This window comes from Odocoileus virginianus, chromosome 3, assembly GCF_023699985.2.
Source record: "Odocoileus virginianus isolate 20LAN1187 ecotype Illinois chromosome 3, Ovbor_1.2, whole genome shotgun sequence".
Lineage (NCBI taxonomy): Eukaryota > Metazoa > Chordata > Mammalia > Artiodactyla > Cervidae > Odocoileus > Odocoileus virginianus.
This window is the reverse complement of record NC_069676.1, coordinates 2,858,893-2,873,799: the sequence shown is the minus strand read 5'-3', so window position 1 is coordinate 2,873,799 and position 14,907 is coordinate 2,858,893. Positions and strand designations below refer to the sequence as shown.

The 14,907-nt window shown below is 44.2% G+C and overlaps 1 protein-coding gene across 3 annotated transcripts in view; it reads left to right on the top strand.

The window, feature by feature from the left end:
* SNAP47 (synaptosome associated protein 47) overlaps positions 1 to 14,907 on the top strand; it is a 65,040-nt gene that overhangs the window by 42,254 nt on the left and 7,879 nt on the right. For all 3 annotated transcript variants that reach the window (XM_020906596.2, XM_020906598.2, XM_020906594.2), the window contains exon 4: positions 3,291 to 3,415. In XM_020906596.2, the coding sequence (XP_020762255.2) occupies positions 3,291 to 3,415 (125 nt within the window). The remainder of the gene's footprint in view (positions 1 to 3,290; positions 3,416 to 14,907) is intronic.

Sequence of the window (14,907 nt, the reverse complement as noted above, 5' to 3'; positions counted from 1 at the left end):
ATAATCCACTGGGGTGGTGGGTTTGGGGAGGAAGATCACAGAGCTCTTATCATAAGAGCATGGTCCATGCATAGCATTTTTAAAGAGTTTTTTGGTACTGGGTTTTGTTTTCACTGTTTGCTAACTGTTGCCTTCTGAGAGGGGCCTCCTCTGACCATCTAATTTAAGAAGACTGGTTTCCCATTCACTGACCCTGTAGAAATATTGCTTAGCACATGCATCTCTGTAAAATGGTAGGTAAACTTCTGAGGCATTGAAGTCTCTGCACAGGGTCATTAATGTAGGACCATCTTTTGAAGCAGTGAAGTTCTGACCCTGGGACACAGCACCATGCTTACCGCCAGCAGACTCCATGTGGTCCCTGGGCCACGGCTGTCAGGCTGACCACCGACAGAGCCCTGCATGTGGTCACTAGGACATGGGCACTGCCCTGACTGCAAACAGGCCCCGTGTTGCTATTAGGACATGGTGACCCCTGACTACTGACCGACCCTCAGAGAACTGCTTGACCCTCAACCACTTGATCCCTTCCAAGGACCCACAGGTCCAAGCTGTATACCATATAATTTTGTAAATTTGCAAAGTTAGTTTTTTAAAAATTGTAATTAGTTGAGACTACTCTCTCCATTTCAGCTTTCTGTCTCTTATACCTCCTGTTACATCGAGGACATGGGGCATTTTGTGTTTTTTTCTGAAAGGGCTTCCCATTCCAGTTACATAAGGTGCTGGATAGAGTAGGCATTTTCCTGTGTCATCAGTGGGGCATTTGGGGCCCAAGGACAGGGAGAAGGATTTGCTCGTGACTAGACAGACTTGAAGCAGTTTTTCTGCTCACAGAGCAGGCCCTGGTGGTGTCTGATCCGAACTTGCGGTGAGGTGACCAGTCTGTGTCTGATGCACAAAGGTGACTTTTGTGTCCCAGCGCTGCCCCTGCCAGCCCAGTCCTTGCTCAGGGCTCCCCCTGATGCCTCCTTGTCCTTAGAAAGTGGGATCATCTGTAAGTTCTCACATAGCTTGAACAATTTGTGCTTATTTTGTTTAACTATTAATGTTGTTGACTTCTGAGACAAAAACCATCTTATACTGCATCAAATTAATTTTTTTCAGAAGATATTTCAGAGCATTAAAGTAACTGAGTCAGCACCCCAGGTCTCAGCACACAGTTCTGAGGGTGGCTGAGTTTTGTACCAGGCAGGACCCTGGTGATGCCACAGGTCGTTGTGAGAAACATCTCTGATTAGCATATTCCAGGAAGAAAAGTCCTCGGTTGTGACTTTCTGGTTGTTCAGTCCTGTTTGTTAAAGATTTAAAAATGGTGTGTTTCTGGCTGTCATACAGCTGTAGCTGTTGAGATGGAAACCATAGTAACAGTGAGGGAGCCCAGCGCTGGGCACAGTGCACAAGTGTGGACTAGACATGGGCCTCGCTCCCAGGGAAGCTGGCCGGGGAGACCCTCGTCCCCAGAGATGCTGAGAGGAGTAGCAGCGCAGTGCCAAGCAAGTCACTGTCACTGCATAAGCTGAATGGTACCAGGACAGAGGCAGGACGGTTGCTGTGATGAAGGGGCTGAGTGGAGAACACGTCTGCAGACGTGGGCTAGGGCACATCTGTCTGCATGACGTGCAGTGCGGTGTGTGGTGGGCAGCGGGTAGGGTGGCAGGAACAGGGCTCTGCAGGGTCAGGCAGCAGACTGGGGAGAAGGGTATAGGCTGACTGAGGCGTTCACCTTCACCCATTAGGCCAGAGAACCACGGGTAACATAGACAAAAGAAGTACACTTGGCCATCGTGTTACCACTAGTAACATTTTAAGGTCGTGTACGTTAGTTAGCTTTTCCTTTAGGCTGATGATAATTAGTAGAACACGTCCTCTGTTGTCCAGCTTAGCTCTGATGGTGTTCTGTTGCTAATGTGTTAGAAAAATGCTTTTTACTAGGTAACATCTTAGTGACATTTAGGTCTTGTAAGACCAACCAACAGTGAGTTGTAGGCTATGGAAAGTTCTCAGTAAGCCCTTAGGATGATGGAGTAGTGGCACCTTGGAGATCGTAGGACTCGGGTTGTGAGATCAATTTGGTTGATTGGAAGCAGCTTTCATATAAAGAACAGAAAAGCACAGCAGAGTGCATGGTGTGTACCTCGGTTTCTGTGCTGTGAAACCCCGTCAGACTCCCCAGGTATATGTGACGGTGTAGCAGTGCTGTGCGCGTTGCAGTTCTCACAGGTGTGCATAGTTAAAAGGCGGGCAGTCTCTCATAGGCCCTTCTTCCCAGAGAAGACGGCTCTGGGGAGTGCTCAGGTCTGCAGTGTGGAACCCCTGCCCTTGCCTTCATGCAGGTTTTGCTTTGCATCAGCTGGTGCCTGAGCTCACTCTATCTGACCTAGACTTCCTCTCTGGTATCTCAAGAAACATGCTCTCATCTTCATGTCTTCTCTGCTCAGTTAGGGAATTTCAGAGAGTGTTAGTTTGTAAGAAATTATTTAACAGATAAGAATAAGGGGATATTTGTGTACCTGTCGGAGGTGCTGTTCTCTCCCCTGGGAGGAGGGACTTGTGCAATTAGCATACCCTAGAGTTACCAGCTGTATTCCTGTTCTTCAGGCCCAGCACGAACTTGACCCCAAGATGAATTTCCTTTCCTAACAATGCACTTATCAGCTGCTCTAGGCCACTCTGCCAGAAGGCAGCGCTGCTTACTGCCCTGAGGGTCCTCGGAACGGAGTGGTGTGTCGCATCTCTGCCTTCTTTGCTGCTCAAAGGAGTTGGTCCTGGAATCCAGATGCTGGTTCTTAGACCAGGATTAATAAACCGGAGAAGGAAATGGCAACCCACTCCAGTGTTCTTGCCTGGGAAATCCCATGGACAGAGGAGCCTGGTGGGCTACCTGGTCCATGGGGTCACAAAAGGGTTGGACACAACTTAGTGACTAAATAACATCCACTCCTGGATAAAAGATCTTTCTTCTCAAAGCCAGTTATAGAACAAGATCCCGAGTATTTACCATGTTGTACACCCGGATCAGTGTCAGGTAAGGAAGCAGCTCTGGGTTGGGATTGAAGGCAAGGCTCAGGCAGCTTCTACATTCAGTCAACTAAGCAGAGGCTCAGCCAAGTGAGTTCACCACACTTACTGCTCCGGCAAGCCCAGAGGCTCTATACCCACAGAAGACTGTGAAAACACTCTGTCAAAAAAGAGCTCTGATGGTCTTAAACACCACTTTTTCTAAAATTCTGAATGCGCTTGTGTTGTTCACACCTTCTGGAAGATACCACTCTGACTTTGTATTTCAGCATCTGGACTGATGGACCAAGCCATGCACTGTGAGTCCTCCTCAGGGAGCCAGGAAGGGAGGCCACTTCAGCTACAGACAAGCGAGCCAGTCATTTCTGAGGAAGACACCCAGGAACTGGGACAGGTAACATGCATTCATAGTGTTATATCCTCCCCTGCAGGCAACTTACTTGTCTTTCTTGCCTAAAAACAACTTTCCACTGATTTATGCTTGCTTCTCCCCTACACGGAAATGTTGTGATATCCACCTGATTTGCTCAGCTCCCTGTGGCTTGAAAAAGAATAAAGGCATTGCCCATTCTGATTCCTTGCATTTTGTGGCATGCATTCCTGTGCGCACACAGTAGTCTTGCCTCTTGTATGTGTGTGTGCACACACATATGCTCTGTACGTGTACATGTGTGTGTGTGTGGCAGCACCTATGTGTGTGCACTCCCTGGGCGTGTGTAGTCGAGGACACTTGCCCTCAAGTGCTGAATGCTGGTTCTTGAGGAGGCTTGCCACTTTTTGTCCAGGAAATTGAAATTTAAACAATGTTTGATAGAAATACTTTCAGTTTACCTTCCTATGTTAATGCTGGACAACACAGTGGCCTTTTCTTTCTCCTTTTTTAATAATTATGTAGCAAATACCTAGACATTGTGTCATTTCATTCATAAATATTTCAGTAGCTTTAAAAGAAAGAACTATTTTAAAAAAATCAACACAATACCATACTCACCTTAAAAAAGTAAGAGGTAGATTTCTTGGTGTCATTAGACATCAAGCCAGTGCCCAGGTTTCCCTTAGTTCCCTCATTTAGAAAAATGTGTCACATGTTTGTTCCGATTGGGATCCTCATAAGGCCGCTGTGTTGCATTTCGTGAAGTGCCTTTAATTCACAACTTTCCTCTGTCATCTCTTCTTCCTTTGCAGTTTATTTGATGAAAAAGCTGAATTGTTTCTCTGTCAAAATTTTGCAACTTGCAAGATATTACTTACTTGGTTTTCCCACCTCCCAGCAGATGGTGAGCTGTCTACTTTCTGCCTTGGTACTCCTGTAGGTCAGTTTGTAGCTCTAGAGGCTCCATCAGATTCAGGCTTCATTTTAGAGAGACTATTTTGTTGGTGGCACCCCACAAATTTCATCAAAGCATATAAGAGACTGTATGTCTTTTAAACCTGTTTTTAAATAATTTTATTCTATGTGTCTACATAAGCACAGACTCCTTTAAGCTCAGCTTTTTCCTTTTGGGGGAAAAGTGTTTATCTTTTACAATGGGGTATTTTAAACATACATCATTTGTCACTTACTCCTTCTGATCTAACTTAATCACTTTTAGTAACGACATATAGACATGCTGCTTTCTAGCTGCAACTAGCAAATTTTGCAGCTTACTAATCCCTTCTTTTGATAGGCTTATTGACTCCAGAACACTGCAGATCTTGTCTGTCTTGGGACTTGAGAAAGCCTTGTATTATGGAGGCAAACTTAACCTGTTCTCGTGAAAGTGAATGAGAGTACAGATAGGCCTTGAAGTGGTAGGGTCTGGGTCCCTTCTCACCCTCCACTGAAGATGTCTGTGGCTGAGATGAGCTCTTCTGTGTCCCACAGTTGTGTAGAGACTGGAGCAAGAACATGGCTTTTTCATGGGAAATATAAGAATCTTATCTGTTAATTCTACTGGTGGCCATGTAGTTTGAGAGGGTCCTTCCAATTTCAAATAAACAATTTCTACTATCATGTCCAATGTATTCTTCCCCTAAAAGCTAGATATACAGAATGGGAGAGATCAGAATGAATGCATGAACAGCTAAGAGTAGAATAAGATTCCTCAGTAACCACTGGGATCACCGTTCTTCCCCATGAAAGCTTGTGTCTATGTGGTTGGTCCTGACTGTCATCAACAAGTCTCAGTGAGCCCTGTGGCATCCGTGCTGGGAACAGCAGATGCCATCGTCATGAATCAGGATGCTGGCTTTGGGGCAGAGGACGTGGTGATCCCTGAGCGGTTGGGCTGGCAGGACCTACCCACAGGAGGGGCAGGACTTTGTGCTAGTTAGCTGTCTCATTCTCCTTCCCTGCAGGAAGAACGTAGTTTCATATGAGGTTGTCTTTTTGAGGTAAAACACATGTTTCATATTTAGAGAAGAATTTTGAGCTGTGTAGCTGAAATTCAGGCATAGGTAGGAATGAGTTAAATTTCTAGGGAAAATGAAAATGCAAGAAAATCTCCCTCCATTCATCTGTGGTTTCTGCTGCAGATGCTATTAGAGTCATTACGTGAAAATGGATTTGGTGACTTAAACTGCAGTCGGGGTGCTAGAGAGAAGACGCGCCGTGACTTCCTCAGGGAGCGGCCGTGCTCAGCGCACTGTGCCGGCTCCCTCTGTGCTGGGCCCCTGTAGCGGCCTGTGGGCTACAGTTGGACCCCATCTGCCGCGTAGCTGTGGCTCTCCACCATCCGCTGGGGCGGGCACGTGGTGGAGGGGGCTGGGGGAGGAATCAGAGTCCCTCGGAGGGGTTTGGCAGAATCCCGTGAATCATTTCCAACGTCTGATGTGCTAACCTTTCCTGCCTCGGAACTCCTGCTCTTTCGTTACTAAATCTGTGGCTCCCATGTGTTTGATACAGCATTTGGAAGTGATAAGACAAAAACGGCATGGTTCTGTCCTCAGGACATAGCAGGTTTATCTAAAGTTTCTTCATAACTTCTTAATCTCCTGTGTTATTTTTTCACCTTTCCTCCATCTTTCACCAAAGACAGAATCAGAATGAAAAGCTGACTCGGGTCTGGTCTTACGGTTTATCAGGCTCTTCAACATCCCCGGCCGCATAACAGCAATGAAGGGAGACTTGCCCTGGATACTTTCATCATTTCTAATAAAAAGGATTGCACAGAGTGCGGGTTCATGGCAAGATTTTAGGTCATAGTTTTGAACTTTGTTTGATTATATTTGGGCATTTAGCCTGCCTACTGCATGTGTATCTTTATAAACAATAAGTGCAAAACACAAAAATTAAAAATGGAGGTGATTCATTCAGTTCAGTCAGAAAGTTGGTTTACTGGAAAACTTAGCTCGTCAGCTGGCATGAAGAGAAGAGTTTATTGAAAAGGCAGTCCTGCGGATGCCTGTGCTGGGGAGATGAGTGAGGGCCAGGCCTTTTGTCTGCATTGATTAGCTGAGCCAAGTTCCACATGTATCTGCACTGGTAATTGACTGGATCGTTCCTGAAATAATTCAAGGCCAGAAAGGATGCTATGGCTCTCTCCTTGCTAACTATCTTAAGAAATTAATGTCCTTTTCTCTCTTTCTCTTTCTGTATGTTGTGTGTGTCTATATTCTCTTTCACATTGTTTTCCATTAAGGTTTATTACAAGATAATCTTATTTTTCTTTTTTCTTTCTTTTTTGTAGAAATGATAAAATACATTTCATCTTCAGTAACTCCACCATCCTGGTCTTTTTCCTTGTACTTTTTTTTCCCAGCTATTTAAATTTGTCCCAGTTCATGTCTCCTTTCCTAATCAGGAAAAAAAAGAATCTTTCATTTCTTGCATAACGGATCTTTAGCCTAAAATAAATGTCTGAATTAGTGGGATAGTATAGCCCTGGCTTCAGTGTATTACTTGTTTATTTGGAGAAGACAACACATCTGGGTTTCCTAGAATAATTGTCAGGACAAAGTCATGAGATAATGAGTGAGGGGTGATAATGCATGGTGCTTCTCATCAGCTGTGGCAGTAGACTAAACCACACCTCAGAAATGCACATTCTGGAACTGATACTTCTTAGGATGGAGGTGGGAATGGCTAAACTGGTAGGCCTTCAAACGTAGAAGGGCAGCGGTGGTACTTTCCCCCAGCTATAGGACCCCTGAGCAGTGCCGGGAGGGTGTGCCCACACCTTTGTTGGAGGGGCCTGGGGACCGGGAGCTGGACATGCCCACTCAGAGGAGTCTGGATTTTGTCCTGGAAGTAGTTTGGAATCATGAAGGGTTTAAACAAGTGGAGCTGAGGTAATCTCAGGTTTTGCTCATTCTCCTCAGGCTCCCCTGTTAGCGTCCCCTGCTGTCTTCTCAGTCTTCTGCAGACAGTTCATTTCACTTGTTAATTACGGGGCACAGTTAGAAGGTTAGTATTCTTATTTATGGCTTTGATGCCAATCTGAATAGTAGAAACGAAGTAGGCCGTTTCTAACTGTGAATTACTAATGCATATTTCTGACGTCATGTCCCGTGTCATTTCTAAATGTTAAGCCATTGGAAGAGGAAGAGGTACCTCGTAGCTTTTGTTGTCCGCATTCAGGGGACATTTCAGTGAAGGGCCGTATGGCCTAGGAACCTGTCATCCTGGCGCTGCTCCCAGTCCTGTCTGTTGTCTCTGTGGTCCTGGGAAGGCTGCTTCGCTCCCCTGGCCCCAGGCTCCACTTCTGAAAAGCAGAGGCACTGGCTCGTGGTGTATTCCAATACCTGCCATCTAATGCAGAATCTGCCACAATGAAAGGAAAGCCCAGTTACAGAAAAGCGCCACGCCTTGCTTCTAAACGTTCATCCCTCATTTTCCTGTCTGCTCTGCCGGTTAACTGGGTCACTGGTAACCATGAGCACTGCTTTTTTTTTTCCATTTATTTTTGTTAGTTGGAGGCTAATTACTTTACAATATTGTAGTGGTTTTTGCCATACATTGACATGAATCAGCCATGGATTTACATGTGTTCTCCATCCTGAACCCCCCTCCCACCTCCCTCCCCATCCGATCCCTCTGGGTCTTCCCAGTGCACCAGCCCTGAGCACTTGTCTCATGCATCCAACCTGGGCTGGTGATCTGTTTCACCCTTGATAGTATACATGTTTCGATGCTGTTCTCTCAAAACATTCCACCCTCGCCTTCTCCCACAGAGTCCCAAAGTCTGTTCTATACATCTGAGTCTCTTTTTCTGTTTTGCATATTGGGTTATCGTTACCATCTTTTAAAATTCTATATATATGTGTTAGTATACTGTATTGGTGTTTATCTTTCTGGCTTACTTCACTCTGTATAATGGGCTCCAGTTTCATCCATCTCATTAGAACTGATTCAAATGAATTCTTTTTAATGGCTGAGTAATAGTCCATTGTGTATATGTACCATAGCTTCCTTATCCATTCGTCTGCTGATGGACATCTAGGTTGCTTCCATGTCCTGGCTATTATAAACAGCGCTGCGATGAACATTGGGGTGCACGTGTCTCTTTCAGATCTAGTTTCCTTGGTGTGTATGCCCAGAAGTGGGATTGCTGGGTCATATGGCAGTTCTATTTTCAGTTTTTTAAGAAATCTCCACACTGTTCTCCATAGTGGTTGTACTAGTTTGCATTCCCACCAACAGTGTAAGAGGGTTCCCTTTTCTCCACACCCTCTCCAGCATTTATTGCTTCTAGACTTTTGGATAGCAGCTATCCTGACTGGCGTGTAATGGTACCTCATTGTGGTTTTGATTTGCGTTTCTCTGATAATGAGTGATGTTGAGCATCTTTTCATGTGTTTGTTAGCCATCTGTATGTCTTCTTTGGAGAAATCTCTGTTTAGTTCTTTGGCCCATTTTTTGATTGGGTCATTTGTTTTTCTGGAACTGAGCTGTAGGAGTTGCTTGTATATTTTTGAGATTAATCCTTTGTCTGTTTCTTTATTTGCTATTATTTTCTCCCATTCTGAAGGCTGTCTTTTCACCTTGCTTATAGTTTCCTTTGTTGTGCAAAAGCTTTTAAGTTTCATTAGGTCCCATTTCTTTATTTTTGCTTATATTTCCAATATCCATGAGCACTGCTTTGACAGGCAGACAGACACGTGGTGCCCCCACTCCCTAGCCCAGCCCTGCTTGCTGTGGTTCGCTGGTGCCTTCTGCAATTGCCTGGGCCGCCGGCTCTTCCCCACAGCAGCCCTCGGGGTCCCCGCTGTGTTGGATGTGGTCGCCATCCTAGCAAGGGCCCTTGCTGCCTGTGACCGTGGCTGTTCGGAATGAAGGGCCGCCCAGGTGCGTGGCTGTGTCCCTCTGCAGCTGACAGAGAGAGCTCTGTGGGCGCACTGGGCCGCCTCCACGTAGAGGCTGTGGTGTAAGTCTGAGCCACACGGAGGGGGCACCTGTCCTTTGGGTCCAGATACCCACGCGCGTGAATCTTGGGGATGTATTCTGTGCTTTCTGCTACCCCTGGGAACTGTGGATAGGGAAGAAGCTGCCAGAATGTACCAGCATCTCAGTGAACAAATTCTAGAGCAGCTGCTTGGTGGTGTAGAAAGTAGAGTGCCAAGGGGCAAGAAACAGATGCTCAGGCATTCTGTTTTGGAGGATGACTTGTTCACCCTTCAGAACATGATTTCCTGTGTTCTTGGTCAGCTTTTGAATGAACCCCAAGTCTTAAAATCAAGTGTTTGATTATATTGTTATTGAGTACCTGGCTGTGGAAGGTTGCATATATTATAACCGTGTTTTTTATTGTGGTAGAATATGTAGAATAAAATTTTGTCATTTTAACTATTAAAAAACTTTTTTTTCCCTCTATTTTAACTATATAAATAGTATTAATTACATTCAAAAATGTTTCCCAACCATCACTGAAATGAAACTGATGGTTTCATTTCCAGAGCTCTCTTATCACCCCAACAGAATCTGTTACAGTGAAACAGTAGCTCCACATTTCACCTCTCTCCAGTTCCTGGTAATGTCTAATCTTCTCTCTGTCTCTATGAATTTGCCTATTCTAGGACCCTCCAATGGGCTTTCCAAGTGGCTCAGTGGTAAAGAATCCACTTGCCAGTGCAGGAGATGCGGGGTCGATCCCTGGGTCGGGAAGACCCCCTGGAGTAGGAAATGGCAACCCACTCCATATTCTTGCCTGGGAAGTCCCATGACAGGAGCCTGCTGGGCTACATACAGTCCATAGGGTTGCAGAGTCAGACATGACTGAGCCGCTGCGCACAGCCCAGGGACCTCCTCTAAGTATTGTAGCCCTTTTGTCTCTGGCTTTCTTCACTTAGCTTACTGTTGTCAAGGCTGATGCGTCTTGTAGCATCAATCAGTACTTCTCTCCTTTTGACTGGTGAATGATCTTCTACTGTATGGATAAAACATGCTTTGTTTATCTGTTTGTCACTGATGGACATTAGAGTATTTCCAGCTTTTGACCACTGTGAATACTGCTGCCATGCACATTCATGCACAAGTGTCTGAGTCTCTGCTTTCGTTCTTTTGTACATATACTTTAGAGTAGAATTGCTTGGTTGTAGAGTAGTTTGATGTTTAGCTTTTTAATTAGCTGCCATATTATTTCCTTGTCGGGGTTATTTTCTTAATTTCTTTTTCGGATTCTTCATTGCTGCTGTATAGAAACACACCTGATGTTTGTGTGTTGATCCTGCAACTTTGCTAAACTTGTTAATGAGTTCTTCTAGCTCTCTTGTGCATTCTTTGAGATTTTCCATGTACAGGATCGTGTCATATGAAAAGGGGGCTTCCCGGCTGGTGCAGTGGCACAGGATCTGCCTGTCAAGGCAAGAGATGCGAGAAGTGTGGGCTGGGAAGATCCCCTGGGGTAGGAAATGGCAGCCCATCCAGTGTTCTTGCCTGTAAAGGTCCCTGGACAGAGGAGCCTGGCGGGCTGCAGGCCGTGGGGTCACAGAGTCGGGCGCAAATGAGCGCTAGCACAGGTTACTGGTTACGTGTAACAGTAGGGGTAGTTTCACTTCTTCCTCCTCAGTTTGGATGCCTTCTGCTGCTGCTTCTTGCCTGCTTGCTCTGTCTAGGACTTCAGTGCATAGCAGTACTGGGTAGCAGTGGTGAAAGCAGGCATTCTTGTCTTTCCTAATTTGCAGATGCTTTCAGTCCTTCCCTGTTGAGTTTCCTGTTAGCTGAATTTTTCATAAGCGCCTTTTTAAAAATGTCTCTAAGTTTCTACTTTATTACAGGCTCTTCTCTTTCTAGTCATCACATATGTTCTCAATATTTCATTTATCTCCTATATTGTACTCCATTTGTATTTCATCATGATTGCCATCTGTCATATCTTCATGTCATACCTACTACTTTTAAAAATTTTTATTTCATATTGAAGCATAATTAACGGTGTGGTTTGTCTTAAGTGTATGGCAAAGTGGTTGTTATACATGTATCTATTCTTTTTCAAATTTGCTACCTATTCACATTATTACAGAATACTGAGCAGAGTTCCCTGTGCTATATAGTAGGTCCTTGTTGATTATCTGTTTGAAAATATAGCAGTGTGTACATGTCAGCCCCAAACTTCCAGTCTCTCTCTCCCCCTGACCCTTCTCCCCTGGTAACCGCAAGTTCATTGTCTAAGTCTGTGTGCTTGTTTCTGTTTTGTTTATAAGTTCATTTGTGTCATTTTTTGAGGGGGGGTTCTACATATAATTTTCCACATGGAAAATTCTTAAAGAGATGGGAATACCAGGCCACCTTTCCTGCAAAACCTGTATGCAGTTCAAGAAGCAACAGTTAAAACTGGAAATGGAACAACAGACTCGTTCAAAATAGGGAAATGAATACGTCAAGGCTGTATATTGTCACCCTGCTTATTTAACTTATATGCAGACTGCATCATGAGAGATGCAGGACTGGATAAAGCACAATCTGGAATCAGGATTGCCAGGAGAAATACCAATAACCTCATATATGCAGGTGACACTACCCTTAATGACAGAAAGCAAAGAGGAACTAAAGAGCCTCTTGATGAAGGTGAAAGAAGGGAGTGAAAAAGCTGGCCTAAAACTCAACATTCAAAAAACGAAGATCATGGCATCTGGTCCCGTCACTGTGGCAAACAGTGGAAACTGTGACAGACTTTATTTTCTTGGGCTCCAAAATCACTGCAGGTGCTGACTGCAGCCATGAAATTAAAAGACACTTGCTCCTTGGAAGAGAAGCTGTGACAAACCTAGACAGCATATTAAAAAGCAGAGGCATTATTTTGCCATCAAAGGTCCATATAGTCAAAGCTGTGGCTTTTCCAGTAATGTATGAATGTGAGAGTTGGACCATAAAGAAGGCTAAGTGCTGAAGAATTGATGCTTTTAAACAGTGGTGTTGGAGAAGACTCTTGAGAGTCCCTTGGATTGCAAGGAGATCAAGCTAGTCAATCCTAGAGGAAATCAATCCTGAATATTCATTAGAAGGACTGATGCTGAAGCTGAAATTCCAATACTTTGGCCACCTGATGGAAAAAGCTGACTCATTAGAGAAACCCTGATGCTGGGAAAGATTGAAGGCAGGAAGAGAAGGGAATGACAGAGGATGAGTTGGTTGGATGGCATCACCAACTCAATGGACATGGGTCTGAGCAAGCTTAAGGAGATGGTAAAGGACAGGGAAGCCTGGCATGCTGCAGTCCACGGGGTTGCAAAGAGTCAGACACGACTGAGCGACTGAACAACCACCACCGCATATAAGCAATATCATATGAAATATCAAAGAAAGATGTTTGTCTTTCTTTGTCTGACTTTACTTGGTAAAATAAGCTCCAGGTTCATTCATGTTGCTGTAAATGGCATTATTTCATTCTTTTCAGTGGCTGAGTAATATTCCTTCGTGTGTGTGTATGTGTGTGTGTGTGTGTGTGTGTGTGTGTGCGCGCGCGTGTGTGTGTTCCACATCTTCTTTATTCAGTTCTCTGTCAGCAGACATTTAGGTTGCTTCTGTGTCCTGGCTATTGTAAATAGTGCTGCAGTGAACACTGGGGTACATGTATCCTTTATTTATTTTTAACTGGAGGATGATTGCCCTACCATGTTGTATTGGTTTCTGCCGTACAATAGCATGAATCAGGCATAAGTATACAAATATCCCCTTCCTGTTGAGCCTCCCTCCTGCCGCCCTGTCCCAGGCCCCCACCCTTCTAGGTGGTCACAGAGGACTGGGCTGAACTCCCGTGTTGTACGGCGACTTCCTACTAGTGATCTGCTTTATGCATGGTGATGTGTACATTTCAGTGCTGCTCTCAATCCTTCCAACTCTCTCCTTCCCCCGCTGTGTCCTCTCATCCTTTCTCTACATCTGCATATCTATTCCTGCCCTGTAGATAGGCTCATCAGTACCATTTTCCTAGATTCCATATATATGTGTTAATATACAATATTTGTCTTTTTCTGACTGACTTCACTTTGTATAATAGGCTCTAAGTTCATCCACCTCAGCGGACTCAAATTCATTCCTTTTAATAGCTGAGTAATGTTCTATTGCGTATATGTACAACTTTAAAAAACCCTTTATTTTATATTGGGGTGTAGCCAGTTAACAGTGTTGCGATACCCTCAGGTGAACAGTGAGGGGACTCAGACATACATGTGCATGTATCTGTTCTCCCCCAAACTCCCCTCCCATCCATGCTGCCACGTGATATTGAGCAGAGTTCCATGCACGGTACAGTAGGTCCTTGTTGGATCTCTATTTTAAATATGGCACTGTGTTACCACAACGTCTTTATCTATCAGTGAACATCTAGGTTGCTTCCATGCCCTGGCTATTGTAAATAGTGCTATAATGAACACTGGGGTCCATGTGTCTTTCTGAATTGTGGTTTTCTCAGGGTATATGCCCAGTAGTGGAATTGCTGGGTCATATGAATGCCCACTCTTGCCACTGTTATTCAACATGGTTTTAGAAGGCCTGGCTATGGCAATCAGAGAAGAAAAATAAATAAAAGGAATCCAGATTGCAAAAGAGGAAGTAAAACTCTTACTGTTTTCAGATGACATTATACTATACATAGAAAACCCTAAAGATACCACCAGAAAATTACTAAAGCTAATCTGTGAATTTAGTAAAGACATAAGATTAACACATAGAAATGCCTTGTGTTCCTATATACCAACAGTGAAAAATCAGAAAGAGAAATTAAGGAAACAGTCCTGCAACACCACTGCAACAAAAAGAATAAGATACCTAGCAGTAAACCTACCCAAGGAGACAGAGACCTGCATGCAGAGAACTGTAAGGCGCTGATGGAAGGAACCAGACCGCACAAGCAGATGGAGAGACAATGTCATGTTCTTGGATTAGCAGAATCAATACTGTCAAAATGACTAGGCTCTCCAAAGCAATCTACAGATTCAGTGCAATCCCTATCAAATTACCAATGGCATTTTTCACACAGTTAGAACTAACAATTTTAAAAGTGTATCTTTTAGAATTTTGATTGTTCTCCAGGTATGTGCTCAGGAGTGGGATTGCCGGATCATAGAGTATCTCTATTTTTAGTTTTTTAAGGAGCCTCCAAACTGTTCTCCATGATGACTATACCAGTTTACATCCCCACCAGCAGGGAAGGGGGACTTCCTCAGTGGCTCAGCGGTAAAGAATCTGCCTGCCTCATGGAATTAGTTTGGAAGTATTTCCTTCTTCTTTTTTTTTTTTTCTTTTTGAAGTGTTTCGTCCTCTGCAGTTTTTTGGAATAGTTTCAGAAGGATAGGTTAAGTTTCTTTTATCATAGAAGGAAGCTCTCTTTTAGTCCTGCTTTTCTGAGGTTTTTATCATGAAAGGATGTTGGGTTTTGTCATTGCTGTTTCTCCATCCAGTTGAGTTGATTATGTGTGTTTTTTCTGTTTGTTCTCACAATGTGGTATGTTGCATGAATTGATTTTCCA